The sequence below is a fragment of the Dermacentor andersoni genome, chromosome 1 (genome assembly GCF_023375885.2).
Source record: "Dermacentor andersoni chromosome 1, qqDerAnde1_hic_scaffold, whole genome shotgun sequence".
Taxonomy (NCBI): domain Eukaryota; kingdom Metazoa; phylum Arthropoda; class Arachnida; order Ixodida; family Ixodidae; genus Dermacentor; species Dermacentor andersoni.
The window spans coordinates 377,167,031-377,190,671 of NC_092814.1; the positions used below are offsets into that span (position 1 = coordinate 377,167,031).

At 46.3% G+C, this 23,641-nt stretch overlaps 1 protein-coding gene across 2 annotated transcripts in view; it reads left to right on the plus strand.

Moving 5' to 3' along the window:
• Positions 1-20,404, plus strand: part of LOC126518494 (organic cation transporter protein-like) — a 180,780-nt gene extending 160,376 nt beyond the window's left edge. For both annotated transcript variants that reach the window (XM_055064937.2, XM_050168280.3), the window contains exons 7-12: positions 5,953-6,100; positions 8,439-8,524; positions 9,248-9,462; positions 17,611-17,792; positions 18,126-18,268; positions 19,962-20,404. In XM_055064937.2, the coding sequence (XP_054920912.1) occupies positions 5,953-6,100; positions 8,439-8,524; positions 9,248-9,462; positions 17,611-17,792; positions 18,126-18,268; positions 19,962-20,031 (844 nt within the window). In that variant the 3' untranslated portion in view covers positions 20,032-20,404. The remainder of the gene's footprint in view (positions 1-5,952; positions 6,101-8,438; positions 8,525-9,247; positions 9,463-17,610; positions 17,793-18,125; positions 18,269-19,961) is intronic.
• The last annotated feature ends 3,237 nt before the right edge of the window (positions 20,405-23,641 follow it).

Below are 23,641 nucleotides of genomic sequence, written 5' to 3' on the forward strand. Positions count from 1 at the left end.
TTTCGCCGATTTATTTTTGGTTTTGCTGACGTCGCTTATCCTCTGACAAATCTGCTACATAAAGACGCACGATTTGAGTGGACACCCGAGTGCGAGTCTGCATTTCGTCCACCTCCTGACCTATCCTTCGCCACTTCAATGCTACTGCGCCGACAGAAATCCACAGAGATGCCAGTGGCGTCGGTCTGGGTGCCGTCTTGGTCCAACGTTATGACGACCGTCAGCACGTGATTGCTTATGCAAGCCGCTCATTAAGCAGACCTGAACGAAATAACACGGTTACAGAGCAAGAATGCCTCGCTGTAATCTTTGCAGTTCAGCGATTTCGCTCGTACTTGTACGGACACCCATTCCTTGTCGTCACAGACGACCATTCCCTGTGCAGGCTCGTGAACCTTCGCGACCCTTGTGGTCGCCTTGCGCGCTGGGCTTTGAAGTTGCAGGAATACAACTTCACTCTTGCCTACAAGAGTGGCCGAAAACACGCTGACGCAGACTGCCTTTCCCGTATGCCTCTTACCACGACGAACTGCGACGCAGACGATTTTGATCATCTTGTCGCTTCTGTGACATCCGCTTTTCCAGATATCGATGCGTTCAAAGCAGAGCAACGGACAGACACCAAATTGAAGCCACTCTTCACTTCTGCCCTTTCAAGTGCAACAAGCAGCTACTGTCTACGTGACGGGCTCCTGTACAAAAGGAACTACTCAAGCACGGGTGCACGCTTCCTTCAAGTGGTGCCGGAGCGTCTCCGGCCAGCAATCCTTCAGGCTATGCACGATGACCCTACCTCCGGTCACTTAGGCACTGTGCGCACCCTTTATCGCATTCAAGAACGCTTTTACTGGCCCCGGATGCGACATTCGGTTGAGTTGTATGTCGCCAGCTGCATACAGTGCCAACGTCGGAAACGCCCAACCACTGCCCCATCTGGTCTCCTTCAACCTGTGCCGCCTCCCAGCTCACCCTTTCGGCAGGTTGGAATTGATCTGTTAGGCCCTTTTACAAAGTCATCCAAGGGGAACCGCTGGATAATTGTCTGCGCCGACTATTTCACGCGCTATTGCGAGACGGCGGCTGTACCATCAGCCACCGCCACCGAAGTATCGCTCTTCTTACTTCACGCTATTGTTCTGCGACATGCACCGCCTGGTGTTATCATAAGCGACCGGGGACGTCAATTCACGGCGGATATCGTGGAAGGGCTTGTGCGTTTATGCAACTCGCACCTCAGGCACTCGACGCCGTATCATCCGCAAACGAACGGCCTCACTGAGCGCACTAATCGAACAACCACAAATATGCTTTCCATGTATGTTGCGCCCGATCACAAGAATTGGGATGAAGTTATACCGTTTATTACTTACGCCTACAACACCGGCAAGCACGAGACAACCGGCTACAGCCCCTTCTTCCTTCTATATTCTCGGCCGCCCCGGTATACGCTCGACACTGTCCTCCCTTTTTACCACCACGACAATCCTACGGTCGCCGATACGCTATGCCTCGCTCAAGAGGCTCGGAGACTTGCACGACTGCGGACTTTGGCATCACAAGAAAACTCCAAAGCCCGCTACGACGCACGACATCGCCCTGTTACATATCACCCTGGTGATCTCGTTTGGCTTTGGACTCCTACAAGGAAGCGCGGTTTGTGCCAAAAGCTGCTGGCAAACTACGATGGACCGTATATTGTCATCGACAAAGTCAGCGAAGTGAACTATACTCTCGCGCGCTTCACGAACACTGGTAGACGTTCTGCTAGGACACAAGTCGCGCATGTCGCACGGTTGAAATCATGCACGCCACGACAAGCTAATTGACTTGCCCAGTGGGCTTTGTCTGCAAGGAGAGGTATATGTTACGTCCAAGCGCGTAAAAGGGACGCGGGGATCAAGAAGCGAAGGGAAGAGGAGAACCAAGACTGTGCAGCGGCCATTTCCTGTTGTTCATAGCCTGCCTTTCCTGCTCTCGCAGGCCTAAATAAGCCCCTTTTCCCCGTGCTTGTAACAATATCAGTAATACAAAACCTTAATACTAGCCGTAGCTATGACATTGACGGAATTCAAGTAAGGCCTGTGAAGCATGTTGTAGGAGTCATTGCGCCTATTGTTGCAGGTATATTTAACTTATGCTCCGCTGCCAGCACATTTCCTAATAAAATGCAAATATCCAAAGTAACGGCTCAGTATAAGAAAGGAGACCGCAATGATTTAGGAAATTATAGACCAGTATCTATACTCCCAATCTTCTCAAAAGCTTTCGAGAAAGTTCTATATACCAGGTTGTCTAATTTTATTAATGAGCATGATCTTCTGTCACCGAATCAATGTGGGTTTTGTAAAAACAAATCTGCCGAATTAGCGCTACTCGAACAAAAGGAATACATACTAGCACAGTTTGAAAAGAAAGCCTTCGTTATTGGAGTCTGCGTGGACTTCTCGAAGGTATTTGACTTAGTGAACCACACTATACTCCTAAACAACTTAGAGTGTCATTGTTTTCGGGGACAGGCTCAAACGCTTCTAAAAACATATTTATCACATAGAAAACAGGCTGTCTGCATAGACCAATATGAAATCTGAACTAAAATCTGTGACTTCTGGCGTTCCACAGGGCAGTATATTGGGACCCTTACCATTTAATATAAACCTTAATGATATCTCCAACATTAACTCCACTGCTAAAGTCTACGTATCTACGCTGATGACATTAGCATCTTTTTTGCTGGAAATGATTTAGATCTTCTTGTTCGGGAATGCAATGACATTATGAACGAATTACAAAAATGGTCCGAATCCGAGTCCATGCGTATAAATGAAAAGAAGACACAAGCTGTCATATTCCGCCCTAAAAATAAACCAGTTCCCTCCTCCCTCGAGAATAAGCTGAATTCAAGACGTATAGATGTGGTTGAGCAATTTAAATGTCTCGGAGTAGTTTTTTCCTCCTGTGTGTCTTGGGAAAATCACGTGGACCATATCACAACGACACTGGCTCAAATAACTGGGGTCGTAGGCCGGCTCAGATACGTTCTTCCAAGGCCAGTAATATTACTCCTCTACAATTCCCTTTTTTACTCCTATTTAAACTATTGTCATTTAGTATGGGGCACAGCCACAATTAGCTGTCTTCAGCTCATCTACATTTTGCAGAAGTTCCTTCGTCATGTTCACAATGTCCCCTGGGGCTCACCGAGCGTGGATCTCTTTCTGCAAAGTAGTGTGCTGAAGATCCACAACTTGTACAAATACCGCTTAAGTGTTCGGTTTAAACTGGAAATATGGAAAAACGTAAACCACATACGTTACCTTGCTGATTTACGTACCCGAGAAGCAACCTACAAGACAAGGCGTGCTCAGAATTGGATAGTGCCGACCCCTCGAATAAATTCCGGTAGAGAACGCCTACAATTGACTCTTCCTTCCCTCTTAAATGCCTATGTATATAATAATTTTGATCTCTTCAGTGCGTCAAACAGTGCTTTGCGTGCTTTGCGTTCTTCTTCTCGATCCTGGTCTTCTGCGCCTTGCCTTTACTACTTCAAGCATGAACCAACTAGCCTAAGCAAGAGTTTTACTTGCGTGCTATGTATGTTTCCATGTAGGTTCTGTTTTTCTTTGTGGTGAATATTGTTTAAATATTGTATAATTTTGTTATGTTTTCTTTTCTACTTGTTCGTTATTGTATAAGTGTTATTAGACTGCAATTACCTTTGTTTCAACAGCCTTGCTGTGAAGCCACTGCCAAGCGAAAGGGGGCTGCGGCTTTGTCAAGCTGTTTCTGACAGCTTTTTCTGCGCCTCCGCTGTCTGTATTTGTAAAAGGCAGAAATAAAGAATTTGAATTGGAAAAGTCTGAAGAACGAGCGCTGAGTCACTCACAACAGGAAGGTAGTCTGTCAACGGGGAGGTTGGTTCGACGAACAAAAATATATACAAGAAAAATGGCGGAATGCGATGAATATAGGCAACGTCACAAAAACAACGGAGACTGCATGGTGTGCTCACACACCACGCTCCTTTTGAACATTGTCGCTTTTACTTAATTTTTGTTGCTCTTGTTTACTGTATGTAAGGAGATGTCGGTGCCTTATAGGCGACTCCCGCCCCCTACTCCTTTTCTATTAATTCACAGGTAAAACAAAATAAAGCGCGAAACAAATAATGTTTAACATTTACTTTTGTTACTGTTGTCTCTTTGTTTTTTATTTGTTGCACCTTTGTATTGTGCGTATTATTCCAACTTTTTTTACAAGTACCTAAAATTTGACCAGCAGCAGTTCGCATTACTTGCCTGCCGGCCGAACCTCTTGCCTCATATGGTGCCTGATAACTTCGCGGCCTCCATCCGTTGTTTTTATGACCTTGGCTATCTTCCTCGCTTGCCGCCTTTTTTTTAAATTTATATATTTCCGTTCGTCAAATAAACCACCAGTTGGTAGTCAGCGCTCGTGTTGTGTGTGTCTCAGTCCTAGTTCATTGCGCTGTTGCAGTGCCAATTAGCCCAGTGTGGCACCCTTTTCTTGTTTTCCTGTTCAGTAGTGCTTGAGACGGCTTCAACAAACAATTGAGGACTTGAACTGGCAAACTCTCAAGATAGCCTTGAATATTATTAAGCAAAAATAAAGGAATGTCCAATAGCGTGACGAGGAAGCAAATTTCTGAGAAAGCAGTCGTGGCTTGGTTTGTTTCTTGTTGGTTTGCACCTAGGTATCTTTTTTATACCGGCTGTCTATTTGTATTGCTTAAATCCGCGTTACTGCTTTTAACGATGCTTTATTTTTTTTTTGGGGGGGGGGGGCGGGGGGAGCTTTCACTATTTTGTTTACGTCGTATCATCAAGAGAACAGCAGTTTACGATAGGCAGCGAGGCACTGGAAGTGGTCAGGGAATACATCTACTTAGGGCAGGTAGTGACCGTGGCTCCGGATCATGTGACTAAAATAATCAGAAGAATAAGAATGGGCTGATGTGCGTTTGGCAGGCATTCTCAGATCATGAACAGCGCGTTGCCATTATCTCTCAAAAGAACAGTGCATAGCAGCTCTGTCTTATCAGTACTCACCTACTGGGCAGAAACCTGGAGGCTTACGAAAAGGGTTCTACTTAAATTGAGGACGGCGCAACGAGCTATGGAAAGAAGAATGATGGGTGCAACGTTAAGGGATGAGAAAAGAGCAGATTGGGTCACGGAACAAACGCGAGTTAATGACATCTTAGTTGAAGTCAAGAAAAGGAAATGGGCATGGGCAGGACATGGTAATGAGGAGGGAAGATAACCGATGGTCATTAAGGGTTTCGGACTGGATTTCAAGAGAAGGGAAACGTAGCAGAAGGCGGCAGAAAGTTAAGTGGGCGGATGAGAGAAAGAAGTTTGCAGGGACAACATGGCCACAATTATCACATGACCAGGGTAGTTGGAGAGGTATGGGAGAGGCCTTTGCCCTGGTAGCCAGGATGATGATGATGATGATGATGATGACGACGACGACGACGACGATGATGATCGGTAGCGACAGTATGTGGTGTGCGCTGTCAAGTTCTGTTGGTCGTCGTACAGGGTGGATGTCTGTGCTTTGCTTAGTGTGTACTTGCTAGTTTTAATCTGCAAGCAGGGATATCCGGGGTTATAAGTGAACTCTTTAAATATGCCTTCTCACACTTCTTCAATAAAGTTGAAAGTCTCTGCTCGTTCGCTGTCGTGTGTGTGTCGCCTCAGTGTGTCCGCATGTTTGTAATCAGGGAAAGACTTCTGGACCCCCTGTATAACGGAGCGGGCCTAGTCGGTGGGTACCGCTCGGAATCCAAGTTGATGCATCCTCCTGTGTGTTCGTCTAAGTTATGGCTAAAATTTTAAGTCTTGGGTAGCCTTGCAGGGCCGTGTGGCGCATTCTGTTGCTTTAGTATATGGTGTTGTGCCTGAGAATGTACTTCTGTGCCACTTTCAGTTTTCTTGATGAATCACCGAGGTGGCTGTTCATCGCCGAGCGGTCCGAGGAGGCGGAGAGATTGCTCATAAAGATCGCCGAAAGGAACAACGTCAAAGTCAAGGACATATCCAAGATAGTTCTCGAAACCAGGGAGAAGGTGGAGCTTGTAAGTGTGCCCAGAGATCCAGGATGTCATGGGCCTTATAACGTAAAACTATTCCAATATGTTTTTATTCCAATGTTCTGACGTCAAATTTGCGTAACCGCCGACGCAAGCATCAGGCTGTGACCCGCAGCTTTGTCTGAAGAGACCAATCAAAAGATCTCTTCATTTATAGAAGCTCACTTTTGTTGGCTTTAAAAACAAATAACATTGCATACACTGAGCGGCTTGTCTTATCTAATTGGCTAACTGGCTGACAAGAAGCGAGTAGCACGCTCAAATGGAGAGCGATTCGATTGGGCCGAGCCAGTGCACTGAAAATCGATAACCGGATGAAAGGGGTTGTGCCGGCGTCTGCGATTGGTGCGCTTTCTCTTTCTTAGCGTGCTGTGGCTGGTCGAAAATTGCAGCAGCCTGCAACAGAAGGTTAAGAATGCTGCTTAAACGGATCCTCAGCAACGAAGTGTCGGCTGAGCGAGTTCATGGCTGGTATTTTGTAGCGATGGCTTTTCCGATTCTGTGCTTTTTCAGGCTTTTCGCGCTTGGCCACTGGTCAGAGCGACGGTCTGCCCACATTATCAACGCGATCAGGCAGCCCTGTATGGAGGATGATAAGAATAGCATATAATAAGGCATAAGGCATCGCTACAAAATAGCGGCCCATGTATGTGCATTAAGGTCTCTATAACGTTATACTGCCACGCAAAATTTTATAATATACGCAAATAAACCCATGCTCTCGGGCAGGTGCGAGTAGCCAGTGCCTGAGCGATCGACGGCAGCCATCAGGGAAGCCTGCGGCTATTCAGAAAAAAATTCACTTTTGTTCGGCATATTAATGCATTTTTAACGCGTACACGTCACTTTGACGCATTTATTTTTTGCCGTTTTGTGACGTCGCGTGACAGACAGGTGAAGTGGATGCAGCCGTAAAACGTTTCACCAATAGCCGACGTCTAATGGTGAAAAGGCGTCGAATCAGAAGTAACTATTTTTCTTTTGTTTGGTCCAATCATGTATAATAAGTGCGTACACGTCATATCAGATGGGGAGCTATCGCGGTTTCCGTGACGTTGCGTGACAGACAGGCGAAGTGGGGGTGTTCCAAAAAGGTTTGTCACCAATCGCGGAGGGCTGATTGCAGAAATGGAATAGAAACGTTTGGAATAGCTTTACGTTAGAGCGCCCCATGTATTTATTTGTATGTTCCTTGCATAAAAAGCCGAATGCGTAACATACTCCCATTTGCATATTGAGATGAAATATTTCGATGATATAAACCGCTCGATTACTCATTTCGCTGATAAACAATATTTGTTATTTGACAGCCTCGCTATCGGCAAAAACAATTTATAAAGACGTGCGTGCAATCTAGAATGGGGTGTAATTGTGCCGTGTCATCGTTTGCAAAAGTTTGAAAACTGCAGTAGTGAAAAGAAATCTTTGTCTTTTTTTGTCGCTATGCAGCCTTAAATCAGGACATGGACAGCGTCGGCCTTGCACACGCATTTGTATTTTACTGCTCCACCTCGTGTAAAAAAAAAGGAAAAGCTCGTCGGATACGCTCCCAAATGCACATCGCTTATTTCAGAGCCGACGCCGTAAAAAATTTTGATCTAATATTTAAACATCTATGCACTGAGAGAAACAAATAGACGACAAAAACGTTACAGGTACCATTTAAGAAGGCGCATCAGGGAAGCGTGCATGCCTTTTGTGACGTGTAAGAGCTTCGTATGCAATACACGTGACTCTGCGATTTCCATTAATTTGCTTACTGCTCGCCTGAACATCAAAAGCGGTAGTGTGGTTGAACTAAAAAAATTTTGTGGGAAGCAGGCAATAAAATTTACTCCCTTTTTTAGTGGCATCCACATGCCCTCAATCGCAAAAGTTGTCACAGCACTGAATTTCGAAGCTTTTAAAAGTTTTTTCTAGTGCAGCCGATATATCCATAATCGATTTTGAAGGTGGAGCAATACAATTAACCCATTTCTCACTTGAACTCCAGGCTCAGTGGCAATGTGGCGCAAAAGTTTACTGCGTCAATTTTTTCGCTCCGAAAACATGCGTGGTAACTGTACATTTAGCTAGACCTCTTGTTCGTTGCGCTAACACGAAATTGTAGTTGCAAGAGAGCCTGAGTTACTTTTACGTATTTGGTAAATCGAGTATGCCAAGATATCTTGCCGAATGTTTTCCTCCGCCCACAATGTGTAATAATTTCCAGTTGCTCAGATTTATCCACAGCACGTCACTGCTGTGATAGAAAAAGCGCTAATTTATTGGATGTAAGTTGAACGTCGAATCTGTATAAAAGGATTCGTTATTTCATTCGCAGGAGAGAAAGAAGAGAAAATCTTCCATCGTTGACTTGTTCCGGAAGCGGAAAATAGCCGTCATCACTCTGGCGCAATACGTACAATTGTAAGTGACATTTTGAAAACTGCACTTCCGAATTAAATGTTTTAAAATGTTCCTCAATATAATCAAATCGTCGAAAGTGCTCCCGGGGTAAGCAACGCTGTACTTTACTTAACTTCTTTTCTTCTTTTTTTTTTGGTTGGGGGTGGGGCGTGAGAGGTACCCCTGTAACATAGTACAAGACACCACGCACGCATATCCCTTTTATAAAGCAGCTGAATGAGTGAACACTTAACAGAGACACAGAATAACAGTGGCACGAATTCCATGCATCTTATTGTGCAAACTCACTTAAATATGCAAGATGTGCAAAAATCTACATGTTTCTTGTAAGACAGGAGCTGGCAGTAAAAAAAATTCAATTTTCTTATTTCGTACGTATAATGCTATAAAATAATCATTCTTGAAAGTGCTCCGTCAGTGGGACATTAACATCAGCGCTCCCACCACAGGAGCCTCGGCATTCGTCACTGTCATTGTGGCATCCGATATCGCGCGCAACCTGGGCGCACAAATTCTGGAGGTCATCCTCTTGCGGAACTGTGCCGGCGGATGAACAAGCGCTAAGACGTGCACTTTCACACAAGACGCGCCACCACTGAAGCGACTGCGACATGTATACATATTTCTCCTTCATTTCACAGTGGTACTACGTACGGCGCTTGATATCACCTGCCTTAGCCATCCTCGCCTTGTGGCTTATGCCTTTTTTTTATTCCCTCGCAGTGCCGTCGTGGTCCTGGTGTACTATGATCTCATCTACAAGATCACCGACTTCGGCGGTAACCCATTCATAAACTTTTTCCTCGTGTCGTTGCTCGAACTACCCGTCATGCTGGTCAACGTGCTGCTCATCAACTATGTGCCACGACGCACCATCTACTACCTGCTCTACATTCCGACCATCCTCGTGTGCAGCGCGCTTATCTTCGTACCGGCCCGTAAGTGCTTGTTTCCGGTCGCACTGATTGGCCTACCTTAACGTCACCAAGACGAGTTATACGAGGCGCCGTAGTGCAGAACTCCCGGATTAATTATGACGACCTGGGGTTCTGTAACGTACACTCACAGCTCGATACACGAACGTTATTGCGTTCTGCACCCCCCGGAACGCGATCGGCAAGGTCAGGAATTGAACCTGCCACCTTGTCTTCAACAGCAAAACTATATAACTACTAGATGCCGCGGCGGGTCATGTTGGTAATCTTGAAAGGGCGTCGTGGTTTACACAAATCATGCGGGGAGGCTGTGACAACACGCTTAATGTTTGGCCCAGTAAACTTACGGCGGTTAGAGCTGTTCCCGATGGCGATAATTCGGCGCCAACTGCCGAGGTGTTTCATATAGAACTCGGTGGGACTTTTTTTTTTTTTATAGTGCGGGAGCGTGCGTATCCCATCCAAGGTGCAGGCCATTCGAATTTCAATATATGGATTGCCGCAATACCTATCACCAATGTTGCTGCTGTCTCCTATGTTAGAATAATCTTTTAAATAACAACACAAGAAAAAGAAACAGTGTTCTCAACAGAAGCTTCAGCAGACGGATGGTTGCTATGACTTTGCTTGTTACAACTATGAAAATAATTGGTTCAGCCAGCGTTTAACGTACTTTGAAAGGCATGAGCTATTAAAAGTTGTTTGGGGCTGCAGAATGTGAACCGCAGCTGTAACTTGGCACTATAAAGTAACTCCTATAGAGCCCGATTCTCAGGGCATACATTCACGAACGCGGCAACCGCATTGCACTAGAGCGCACTTCAAACCTCTGCACTGGTGGGCATTAATAATCCTTGTATAATTTACCCTCAAGCCGTCCGCTATACAGCACCAGTACTGCTCTGGGGGAAGACTCGTTTTTTTCACCAATGGTTTTGATTTAGTTGGCCCTCTAGCCCACAAAATTTTACATCGTCCACAGCAGAAAGAACCAATTATTATACGGGTCAGTTTACACTGCATCACTATATTTTACTGACAACAAGCTTCCTGGGTACTTCGAAGAGATGGTGAAAATTCAACGTTCAGTCAAATTGTGCTTCGTCAGGTAATAAAACGTAAAAAGTGGCGTAAAATGCAGGTAACAATGTACGGTTTCCTTCACCTGCTGTAGTATAAGGCATCGCATTTTCCTGAGCGTGGCTGTAAATTTCTGCAAATTGCAACAGAACCCATCTCATGATAAATATTGACGTTAATGCAAATAAAAAAAAAATGCAACGATACACCACATTTCTACCACCGAAATGAGTAATGTGTGAGTCACGCGCAACACTCCGGACACGCTGCGGCATCTAGCGGGGCCGCCGTGAAGTATACGTGCGGCACCTGTCTGAATATATATTCAGACAAGACTGTATGAATATATATATGACGCGAGCTCGGTACGTCCAACATCGGAGAAACTTTAAAAGATTTTTTTATTCAAGAGTAGTTTATCCTCAGTGACCAAAGCTAAAATTAAATTATGGGGTTTTACGTGCCAAAACCAATTCTTGATTATGAGGCCGGCCGTAGGGGGACTCCGGAAATTTCCACCATCAGGGGTTCTTTAACGTGCACCTAAACCTAAGTACACGGGTGTTTTCGCATTTCGCCCCCATCGAAATGCGGCCGCCGTGGCCGGGATTCGATCCTGCAACCTCGTGCTTAGCAGCCCAGCACCATAGTCACTAAGCAACCACGGCGGGTTCCGTGACCAAAGTTGGTGTCACAGACGTGCACCCACTGTCGCATAAATCAGTGAACCAAATTGGGCCAACGCTTGGTTTCGAACCTTCTTGGCACAGCAGCCCGATGCTCCATCCATTTGGCCAGAACGACCTAGCTATCTAGATTGGCGTGAGAGGGGCTTATTGAAGAGTGGTACATGCCCCTTGTGGCATACTCAGTAAGCCAAGTTCGCCCAACAGTTTTTTTAAGCATCCTTCTCTCAGCGCAGCAGCCCGATGCTCTGAGCATTCGACCATGAACTACGTAGTGACCCAAATTGGCAGGAGACAGGTTTACTGAAGAGCCGCGCATGCCCAGTATCGCATACTAAGTGAGCCGAATTCGCCCAATAATTGGTTTCGAACATGCTTCTCTCAGCACAGTAGCCCGATGCTTTCTGGATTAGACCATGAACTACCAAGTGACCCAAATTGGCGTGAGAGAGGTTAATTGAAGAGCGGTACATACACATTCTCGTATGCTCAGTGAACCAAGTTCGCCCAACGATTGGTTTTGAACAGGCTTTTCTCAACACAGCAGCCCGAGATGCTCTGCCCATTAGACCATGAACTACGTAGTGACTGAATTTGGAGGCAAAACGTTTCAGAAAGTGTGTGTACTACCCCAATCATGTTAACTGCATCAAGAGCAAAGAAAAATGTAGGTTCTCGCTCACGAGACTATATGTAGACGAAAATTACTCTGAACCTTCTCAAAGATTGTTGCCGAAGAGGTACTGCATTTGAGATATGATATATTACGGTTCTTTACATCACGAAACAAAACGCATTAGGTGTGAGGTAAGTTGCGCTCCTTCTAAGGACTGCTAGGACACTCTTGTAGAATCCGATAGTACACATTGATACTACATTATTGTCGCCGTCTGGATACATGGAAGCTCCGTGGCGGGCTTGGGCGTCATCAACGTAACAGCACTTCATAAATGCAACAATCAAACGCACCACTCTTCTGAACTCTACGAGTTTCTCGCTTTTAAGAAGAATAAAACATCGAACGGTTCAGCTCTTTTTGGAGTAACTGTGCCGGCAAAGTATCTCTTTTAATCCTTTCAGGCTTTTCAGAAATTGTGGGTCTGACTGCACGCTTTCCGCTTTCTGTCTGGCCCCTAGTACAGACGAAGATAACGCATGCATGGATTTTCTTGAAATGTATACATGAATCACGAGAGGGGAATTATGTGTCTTGTGAGAGTACCCGCTTCTCAATGCCAGCTGTCGCCTACGTTAGCGTAATGGATCTCATTTAGTCTGATTTTAAGAGAGGTGGCCTAATATTAAATATATTCTCAGGAAGCTTCGCAATTACTTCATATAAAAGCAATCAAAGTGCACATCAAATTCAGTAGACCAAGAAAGCAGAACGTGTTTTTTTTCTTGTGGTTTGAATATGCTTCTTTGTCTGCAAATTTGTTTATATAGTGTTTTTAAAACGTTCTAAGTTTATCTTGCTTTTTTTTCGCTTCTTTTTGCCGTTGTTTAACTTGCCTACCACTTCGGCCTCGCCACCCTTTCCTTCGCCAAACTTTTCATACTTCGCAGTTATAAATGGGAGTAGCAGTAGAAGAAAAGCGGAGAGCGACTTCATTGCCACCACTTGTGCACATGGTTGCACGTACGGACCCTTGGAGGCTTATCAGTTTACTGGCGCTCCATTGAACCCAATATCTTGACACAAAACAGCCAGGATCCATTCATAGAATAAGACTAGAGGCAAGGACGCTACGTAGTTTCCTGTTCCTTCGTGCGCATGTGCCTCGGTTGCCAAAGGCTGGAGCGCCAGGTGGTACGCATCGAATATTGCGTGGCCAAAAGTCTTGCACGCAGATGGCATGCGATGAATCCTCGATTTAACGTGTCTTCACAGCTAGCCCACTTCCATATTGTGGTTTTGCACGTAAAGCCACAGAATAAAAAGAAAGCTCTAAGAAGTTCGAAATATGGCACTCAATTAAGTTTGTTGATTATGAAATTTATCATCAAAGCTGCTACATGAAAGAAGCTACTGGCTGTCATCCGCCATGACGTTGGACGCCCAAGAGCTGTGAACGACACTATTTTTTACGAACTGGTTTACAGGAACCCGATATCAGAACCAGAAAATAAAGTTTTCATAACACAGGTCTACTAGACACCGTTCTTTGAGGAAATATAAATTTTATGAAGTGACTGTGCAGGATACGTTTCATCAATATGGAATCCGAAAGTGTAGTTTTAATCAGTAACTGCATAAATAATTTGTCTTCGTCGCTATCACTTCTTTTTAGTTTTCTTGTCGTTCTCTATTATTTGTGGTCAACAAGACTCAAGCAAATGCCGACACAACTTGATCAGCACTTTAAGAAACTGCTCTGTTTTCTTTTCCTTTTTTCGCGATTAACGAGCATTCTACTTTGACTACCCCGCCGCGCTTGAGCAGTAGCTAGGCCATTTGTAATTGTCCTCAACGGACAGTGTTCTGCAATAGCGAGTACACATTTCAGCGGGCGGCATGCAGGCAGCAGTACGGGGGAAAAGCGTAGGTTGATGGATCCAGTTTGATTGAGTGGCCCCAGCATATTTTAATATATGAGAAAATGAGGAATCGAAGGTCCCAGTTATCATGTCACAGCCACGTAGAGCCAATAGACAATCACAACGAGGAAGTACTTGTTTATTTACTGAAATGTAGAAATTACATATTATAAAAAGCAGGAACCTAGCGTTTATGTTCATGTTCAACGAAGTGTCAAAAGCAAAATAAAAAAAAAACAATTTATTCAGCAAATAGAAGTTACTCCAGTCGAAGTAAGCTAACAGAGAAATCGTCAGTCATGACTCGTGGCGTCTCTTCATCAAGCTCATTCCCCCCCCCCCCCCCCCCCCCAGCGGCACCGCCAATTGACGTGTTTCACCAATAAAATATTCGATGCACGCTCCAGCTCCTCATGAAGCGGATTGGCGAAAAAAGAACGACCCGTGACCTCAGAGGCCCCTCAGAATACGAAAGAGCGTCCGTACTTGCATCAAAGCGGTGTTATTACTGGGTCTAGCTGCCAGGTGATTCTGATAGACACAAATATTTTTTCATGAGGATGGATCGATGCTATGAGCGGACCCCTCGAAACAGGGCGGTGGGTTGCGCCACCGAGCTCTTGTTCTTATTTTGCTTAATGTCGTACCTGTCTTCCTTTTTCTAACACAGAAAGAATTCGAGCATCAAACTTTCTGAACCACTATGGGGAACTTTGTTTTTGTATGCCCCGTGTTTTTTTTTTGTATCTTAGTGGTCCCCCACGAAGCCTCCAAAGGCCTCTAACTAATCTCTAATGCGGACATGTTTATTTTCCCTCTGCTATCCTTGAACCTAAGGGCTTTAAGGAGGCTAGCAGAGCCTAAACCGCAGCTGGGTTCTGATAAACATTTTAATGAAAGATGTCGCATCATTTCCCTTGCTTTACCGCAGCAAGAACATGCTTTTTTCTTTCTTGGCATGCCTGGCTTCAAAACTACGCGTTTTAAGGTATCCTCATCTCGCTTCGAAAATCAAACTTCCCTTTGAGTTATCGTAAATTGTTTCTCTCTGAGCCTCTCTGACTTCGCGTTTGACGTTTTGTTGCCATGGGCGCTATAAAGTAAAACTATTCCAAACTTTTCTATTCCAATTTTGCAATCAGCCCTCCACGATTGGTCAAAAACTTTCTTCGACCACTCCCACTTCGCCTGTCTGTCACGCGACGTCACGAAAACCGCTATAGCTCCCCATCTGATATGACGTGTACAAAGTGAATATTCACAACTAGACCGAACAAAAGAAAAATTGTTATTTCTGATTCGACGCATTTTTCCATCAGCCCTCGGCTATTGGGCAAGACTTTTCGGGCAGCACCCACCTCACCTGCCTGTCATGCAACGTCAGAAAACTGCGAAAACTCCCCGCGTCAAAGTGATGTGTACGTGCTAAAGATGCATTAATATGCCGAACAAAACTGAAGTTTTTTCTGAATAGCCGCAGGCTGCCCCGTTCCTAAAGGAATGAAAGATGGCTGCCGCCGATCGCTCAAGCACTGGCTACCCCCAGCTGCCGGAGAGCTTGGTTTTATTTGTGTACAATAAAACTTTTTCCCTGGCAGTGTAACGTTGTTGAGCACTTTCGGCACATTTATGACCTTGCCCTGCCAACTTTTTTTGCTGAGGAATCCGTTTTAGCTTAATTCTTCAGCTTCCGTTGCATGCCACCACGACTTTCGACCAGCCACCGCAAGCTAAGTAATGGAAAGCGGACCAATAGCAGACGCCGGCAACACCCTCTTCATCCGGTTATGAATTTTCAGTGCATTGGCTCAGCGCCATCTAATCCCTCTCCCGTAGAGTGTGCTCCTCGCCATTTCGTCAGCCAATTAGATAAGACAAGCCGCTAAGTGTAGGCAATGTTATTCGTTTTTGAAGCAAACAAAAGGGACCTCCTATACACGAGGATATAGTTTGATTGGTCTGTTCAGACAAGTCTGCGGATCACCGCCCGATGCTTGCGTCGGCGGTTACGCAAATATGACGCCAGAAGATTGGAATAAAAACATGTTGGAATAGTTTTACGTTATAGGGCCCCATGTTGCTTACTATAGCGGTCGATGACTTGCTGGCAAGCTTCTTATTCTTTCCTTTCACTTTGAGTGAATATTTTTCTTGTACAGGGGCCCTATAACGTAAAGCTATTCCAATTGTTTTTATTCCAATCTCCTAACGTCAAATTTGCGTAAGCGCCGACGCAAGCATTAGGCGGTGACCCGCAGGGTTGTCTGAACAGACCAATCAAACGCTCTCCTCGTTCTTACGAGGTCACTTTTGTTTGCTTGAAAAACGAATAACATTGCCTACGCTGACCTGCTTGTCTTATCTAATTGTCTGACAAGAGGCGAGGAGCACGCTCAAATGGAGAGGGATTCGGTGGGGCCGAGCCACTGCATTGAAAATCGATAACCGGATGAAGAGCGTGGAGTTGGAGTCTCTTCGATTGGTCCGCTTTCCCTTACTAAGCTTGTGCTGGCTGGTCGAAAATCGCGGCGACATGCAACGGAAGCTTAAGAATGACGCTAAAAGAGATCCTCAGCAAAGAAGAGTTGGCAGAACGAGTTCGTAAACGTGCCGACAGTGCTCGAAAACGTTACATGGCCACGCAAAAAGGTTTATTATACTCAAATAAACCCACGCTATCCGGCAGCTGCTAGTGCTTGAGCGATCGGCGGCAGCCATATTTTATTCCTTTCAAAACGGGACAGCCTGCGGCTATTAAGAAGAAAATTCAGTTTTGTTCGGCATAATAATGCACCTGTAACGCGTACACGTCACTTTGACGCGGTGAGTTTTTGTCGTTTCGTGACATCGCGTGACAGGCAGGTGAAGTGGGTGCCGCCCGAAAAGTCTTGACCAATAGCTGAGGGCTAATGGCAAAAAGTCGTCGAATCAGAAATAACTGTTTTATTTTGTTTGGTCAAATCATGCATAATCAGTGTGTACACGTCATATCAGATGAGGAGCTATCGCCATTTTCGTGACATACCGTGACAGACAGGTGAAGTGGGGTGGCCCAAAAACGTTTTTGACCAATCGCGGAGGGCTGATTGCAGAATTCGAATAGAAAAGTTTGGAATAGTATTACTTTATGGCACCCCAGGTGTCTGAACACTATCACAACGCGTTTGTTTTCTTTCACATTCCTCCGTATTTCTTCAATATCAATTTTCCTCTGAGCTTGCCTCACTTGAAGACTTGTTCAGTTCATATCCCAGCACTTCAGGTCGTAGCGCCCCACCTTAACAGTTCTAAGATGCGCACGGCACAGCAAATGACGGGCGTGGCCAGCGTTGCGCGGGCGTGGTTTTGGAAGCGTCGCCCTGGCCATGGTGATTAAGATAGCATGCTCTCGCCAGCACAATATGGTCCGCATCCTGCGGCGACCACAGAAGAGCTAAGGATATTTAAATATATCGGACTCATAATTAGATGGCGATGTCGGCCGAACCAATGTAGAACACGAAATGAAGCAAACACAGGGTTGTTGTTACGCCCTATGCCGCTAGGGTACGCTTTTCCTAGAGCTGCCTATTCTTTCATAGTAGACAAGCAGCGCGCCTCTGTCACGCGGTCTGCTGTTGCGCACGCATCACAAACAAGCGCGTCCGCCGCTTTTGTCGCACTAGCGAAAATTGGGAACGACATGCTTTTTTCCAAAATAAATCACCTTTTATTTTTCATTGCATCTGTATATTCTTTTATCTTATTTAACCATCCTATGCGGCTGTAACTGTGTATAGCCGTGTCAACCGTCTCATTACAAGGAGTGTTTTTAGCAGAACGAGCATTCCTTCCTTCGCGCTCGCAGACATGGTGTGGCTCCAACTGTGCCTGGTGATGGTGGGCAAGCTGGCCGTCCACTGTGCCTACAGCACCCTTTGCGTCCACATGACCGAGTGCTTCCCCACCGTGGTGAGGGCGGTGGCTTTGGGAAGCGCCCTCACTGCCAGCAGGGCAGGTGCCATCGTTGCGCCCTTCTTCAAGGACTTGGTGAGCGACTTGAAAGAGTACTGACGTTACATGTTCGAATTTGCATGTTTCGCGTTAAATGAAGGTCGTACACTTCGAAATTCTGGATTTTTAGAAATGGCGATAAGCGTGAGAGGACCATTAATATTTTGCTTAATAGCCTTTATACGAACCAGGCCAGTATTTAGAAAAATCTCTTACACTATAAACGTTCGTGAGAGCACATTCTGACCGATCCTGATGCTGGACACCTCATTAGCGAAGACGGCCAGCGAATAGGAAGGAGCACTTACGAAAGGAAAGCTTTGTGAATCTCAATTTTCGATTTTTTTTATGTATTTATTTCTTTTTCAGGGAAGGCTCACACATCCCTGGGTCCCCACTCTTGTCGACATGGTTCTAGTCATGGCTTCTCTGCTGCTGTCGCTAATAGTGCCTGAAACTTTTCGCAAGAATCTGCCAGACACATTTAAGGACACGCTACGGCTTCGAGAGAAGTATGTTCATTTTGTTTCACGCTTGCGTATACGTTGTTCTCTTTTCTTTACTTCGAGCACCATATTTTGGGAAAGCCCGCTATATAAACATTATATGCGCAGGCGGACAATTGCAAAAAATAAAACACAACTCAAGCAATTCATTTACCAAATCAACTAATTACAATTATGAGCTTCTTATTAGCAACTTTATGGCACATGTTTGCATTGAAATTAATGCTGAAAGGAATCGTTAAAAAAGCCTAGTCAGCGTTTCTACATTTCGAGCTGGCCATTTAAACGGAAATAACTGGCCACAAGCTATTTGTTCAATTTACCCGATAACGCAGGGGGCACCGCGCAACGTGACTTGCCGTCCAACCATTCTGTGACGTAGTTAGTTGGAACAATATGAGGCTGCTGTTTCGCTACCATTCCTCGATGGTCTGATATCGATTGGTGCTTTGCGCTGCTCCCGATCCAATGCAATATCACTTCAGCAGCAGTGACGATACGGACCGCTTTATCGCGCTCGATAGCCGAGCTTTATATAGTGCTGTTCTACTACATGACAGAGTGTGACACTGCGAGTACGCGTCGCAGTGCTGCGTGCGTAGAGACAGTGGGACGATGATGTTGCTGCTAAATAGGGAACATTTATAAGTTCGAGATGTGATCGTTCCGTGCTTTTCTACGCTATAATTTATTAAAATTGTGCCCACACGCCGAGTAATATAATCCATGGAGGCAGTACGTGGCTCAACAACGCATGCTGCACTAAAGTTTCGTTACAAAGTGAGGAAAAAGTGCAAGTTGCGGGAGCGCCGTCGTTGAATACAAGACTTGTGTTACAATTTCGAATCGCTAGAGCTGAAACACGTTTTTTTTTTTTTTTTTTTTCTCGCTGACGAGAAATTTGTAACATTCGACAGCCGGTGTCATGTAACGGTCAGAAAAGTTACAAATGATATCGCTGTGTCGGACCCAAGAAAAAGGGCGAGTAAGATTTGTTGCCATTGATATCGGTTACTTTTCCCTTGAATACTTTCTTCATGAAACAAAATTGCCTAGTATGGACAGTCATTTTATAACAGCCGTGCAATTTTTAGAAGTTCTGCGAATTAGACGGGGAAAAAGAAATATGCTTGCTTGGCTTTTCCTAGTGTACCGATAATGGTCCAAATAAATCATACTTCGATTGCGCTTTCCGTTAACCACGATACTCGGAAACTGCTTAGCCCGCTTAATTGCGCCAGTGCCGGTTTAGCACTTTCAGCTTTCTGGAACTCCTAAATAGAAATAAAATAGTATGTCCATGACATTATGTCCAATTTACGCATATATGACGAGCACTGCCACGTCAGTCTCTACGGCTGTGCAGCGGAGAAAGTATTACTGGGATCAGACTATGATGACAGTAAGCAGGCTCTGTCGCCTACATAGGAATAATGGTGACAAAGGCAGTGCTTGACCAGTTTCTTTTTTCTGACACGGTGCTTGCATGAAAGGCAATATTATCGGCAATGCGGTGCTTATCAACACTCTCTACAGATTTGCTAACCCATTTTAAAGCACGAAAGCCGGCTAAGAGCTCGCCTTAGTAGGTTGAAACGGGAAGTCCTTACAGTAACCGTAACTTTCAGAAAACTACGTTAGGGGAGTGAACCGGACTTCAATGCCCAACTGAGCTAGTTTTTGTTCTCATTGGTTGCAGGGGCGTAGTCGGCGTTCCAACCGAGATGGAGCTTTTTGAGGACGAAGAAGACAGCGAGAACACTGCCTGAGAACCTCACAAGCCTCGGAATGTGCACATCTATAGGACTCGAGTGCTCTAGTCGTTACAATGACGGCTGCTGTCGTGTGAAAACGACAGCTGTATTGACGTGCGTGTTTCAGCCGCACTTCGAAAGAATATGGCCCGCTGATACATTACCAGCGGCATTTTCTGTATTTTTTCACCGTTTTTTTAGTATTGTTTTCTTTGTGTTCATCATAGCGTAAATTGCAGCTGGAATGTAGTCGGCTGTGAATGACAAAAAATATAAGCATGGGTGCTTGTAAACTCGTCATGCTGTATGCTTGAATGGTATATAACCAAGTTATAACTAACTGAAAGAATTTATAATCAAGATTTGCCTGATTAAACGAGGACACATACGGTGTTGTATGCGTCATTTATCCACACGTACATTTGTAGTTTTTCCTCATTGTATCAATTGGATGGCATGATAACGTGCTTCGAACAATAATACATGGGCCAGCATTGACGAAAAGCTCGCATGTTAGAATTGTAGGTAAGAGGAAATTCCAACCAGTCCTAATGCCTAACGTACTATTAGTGAAACTGACCGGCCAATGGCAACAACCTCATATGAACGAAAAGCTTTGTGAATTCGGCCCCAAGTTTGTAAATCTTATTATCAGCTCTCCCAAACAGATTTCGACAAATATTTCACGAAAAAATAAAGGGCTAAAACATTTTATGTCATCCACGGTATGTTCTTATCAGTTAGCCTGCATTGGCAGCATTTATTATAGCGCAGCTCTCAGGCACCCGTTAATGCGGCAAACGTTGGCATCGGCCATCTGTGTCCTCGTAACCGAGCGAACGAGCCCAGCGAAAGATGAAAGAGCGAATGTGAAACGTGGGTGAAAGGCGGCGATAACGAAGAGAGCGCAAGGTGGAAAGCAGATGAGAAGGGTGTAGAGAAAACATGATAAGAAAAGCGTAGTGCACCGCAAGACGGGCATTGCGGTGACGATGGCTACGAGATGGCGCCAGAGTAGCGCATGTCGTCTGTTCACCGAGGACGCCACCGATACGATATATAGAAACTGCCGCCTGGCTAGTGCCGCGGGGGTACGGGCACGCAGGGACGCACCGACACGTACAGCCGCTTGCTCAGACGAAAAGGGTCACCCCTCTTTATTGGGCCCGAACATATATACGCACACACAAGTAACAGGGGGCGCCACAGTCTGGTGGCAGCCTAACAAACGGGACTGAACTTTGGCGACCTCTACACCTCCCCCCTTGAAGCCTTGAAGGTCAGACGGGAGGGACTCAGGAAGCCAAACGCGTCAAAAAGTTTCACAAGTTCAAATGGCGCGGCGGAACAACAGGCCGGCCGTAACGTGTTCGTATCACACCGTCACTGCGGTTCCTGACTGCAGGGTACTGCTGAACAGACTATCCGAGGGGGACCATTGATTCCGCGACGTTGCCAGGCTGAGGTTCCTGACGGGGAACTTGCTGCGGTGGTGGTGGTTCCTCTCCGGAGGCAGTAGACCCAAAAGGCACTAGGTGACACCGGTTGCGCTGTAGGGTGCCACCTCGCGCCATTTCAACCATATAGCTTCTTGGTATTTGCCCCGGACTGAGGGCCGTTGCCTGCCCTTGATCAGGTCGCACCCAGACACGCAGACCTTTTCGGTGTGGTGGTAGGTCTCGTGCTCCATGATGCCAATTGTAGTTGTCGGCCTGCTTCGGCTTGTAAGCCACATCCTTGGCGACGGCATCTTTCGTTGGCAGCCAGTTGGGACGTAGCTGGGAGTCTTGCTTTGGGACTCTGGCTCTGAGTTGACGTGCCATCGACAGCTGGGCTGGACTAAAGCCGTCGACTCCTGGAGTATCTAGATAACTGAGCAGAGTCACATGAGGATCCTTTGCGAAACAGTTCCTTGATTGTACGCACCATCCTCTCCGCCTCTCCGTTCGATTGAGCGTAGTGTGGACTGCTGGTCACATGGTTAAAGCCGTACGACGCTGCAAACGCCGCGAACTCTTGCGACGAGAACGGTGGTCCGTTGTCTGACCTGACTTCTTGCGGGATACCATGGCGGCAAAGCTGAATTTGAGAGCTTCGATGACTGCCTGGGCTGTCATGCTCCGCAGGGTCACCACCTCAGGAAACCTTGAGTAATAGTCCACCACCAGGATGAACGTCTGGCCGTTGAGGTGGAACAAGTCCATTCCAAGGAATTTCCAGGAACGTCCAGGTAGGGCCGCGGGGAGCAGGGGCTCTGCAAAGTTCACGCGGGTGGAAGCGCACTGTTCGCAGTTGTAACAAGAGAGGCGATGTCTGCCGAGATACCGGGCCACCAAACTGACTCCCGAGCTAGGGCTTTGGTCCTATTGATGCCCTGATGACTTTAGTGCAACAGCGTCAAGGCCGTCGGCCGAAGGGACGATGGGATGACTATCCGGGCGCCTTTCAGCAGAACACCATCGCAGACAGAGAGCTTGTCTGCCGCAGAGGCGTACTTTGAGAGGTGCAGTGGTATCTTGGACTTTTGTGGCCAACCATGCTGGCAGTAGGAGGCTAGGGCCTTGCACTCGCCATCAGACTCTTGTACCGGTCGCACGTCTTTAGGGCTGAGTGTCAAGACTTCCGACGCGCAGCCGACTACCTGCGCTGCAAAAAGTTCGATAGTATCGATAGTGTCTAGGGGAGTGGGTGGCTTGTAGGCGACGCGCGACAAAGTATCGGCCGAGGCTAGCAGCTTTCCTGGCCCGTGCAGCATATGGAACTAGTATCGCATGGTCTTCAGCCGTAGTCTCTGAATACGAGGCCGCAACATGTCCAGTTCCATCTTGCCCAGAAGTGAAACGAGTGGCAGGTGGTCACTCTCGACGTCAAAGGGGATACCACGGACGAACTCGTCGAACCTCTGGATAGCCCACTGTTGCCAAAGCTTTTTCGGTCTGGCTGTAACGCCGCTCGGTCTCGGTTATTGAGCTCGAAGCGAAAGCGACTGGGCGGCGCTCTCCTGAGGGTTGCGTCTGTAGCAAAACTGCGCCGAGTCCGAATGAGCTTGCGTCGGCAGACACCGTAGTGGCGTACGACGGGTGGTACTTGACCATGCACCTGTTCCTTGTTTTCTAGAATCCTGCCTTTTGCTCGTGCTGCCGCACCCAACTTTCAGACCTGTTCAGTAAGGCTCTGATGGGCGCTGTGAAGTCCGAGATGTGTGGCAAGAATCTGGCAAAATGATTCACCATTCCGAGCAGTCTTCTAACGCCAGCGACGTCCGTTGGAGCTTCCATGGCTTTGACTGCTTCGACCTTGCCCGAATCTGGCCTGATGCCCTGCGCTGACACGACGACTCCGAGGAAGGAGACCTCGGGCACCCCAAAATGACAGTTGTCCTGCTTCAATGTTATACCTGTTTTTGCAAGGCGAGATAGCACCTGGCTCATTCTAGTGTCATGTTTCTGGTGGGTGCGTCCAAAAACCAGAATATCTGTCATACTGGCGAATCCTTCTTGGCCCTCCAGGATTCTTGCCATCTGTTTTTGGAAGTACTCTAGCGTGGATGTGTTGCCAAAGGGGAGCCGGGAAAAGCAGTATCGGCCATATGGGGTGATGAACGTCGTAAGCTCTTGGGAATCTT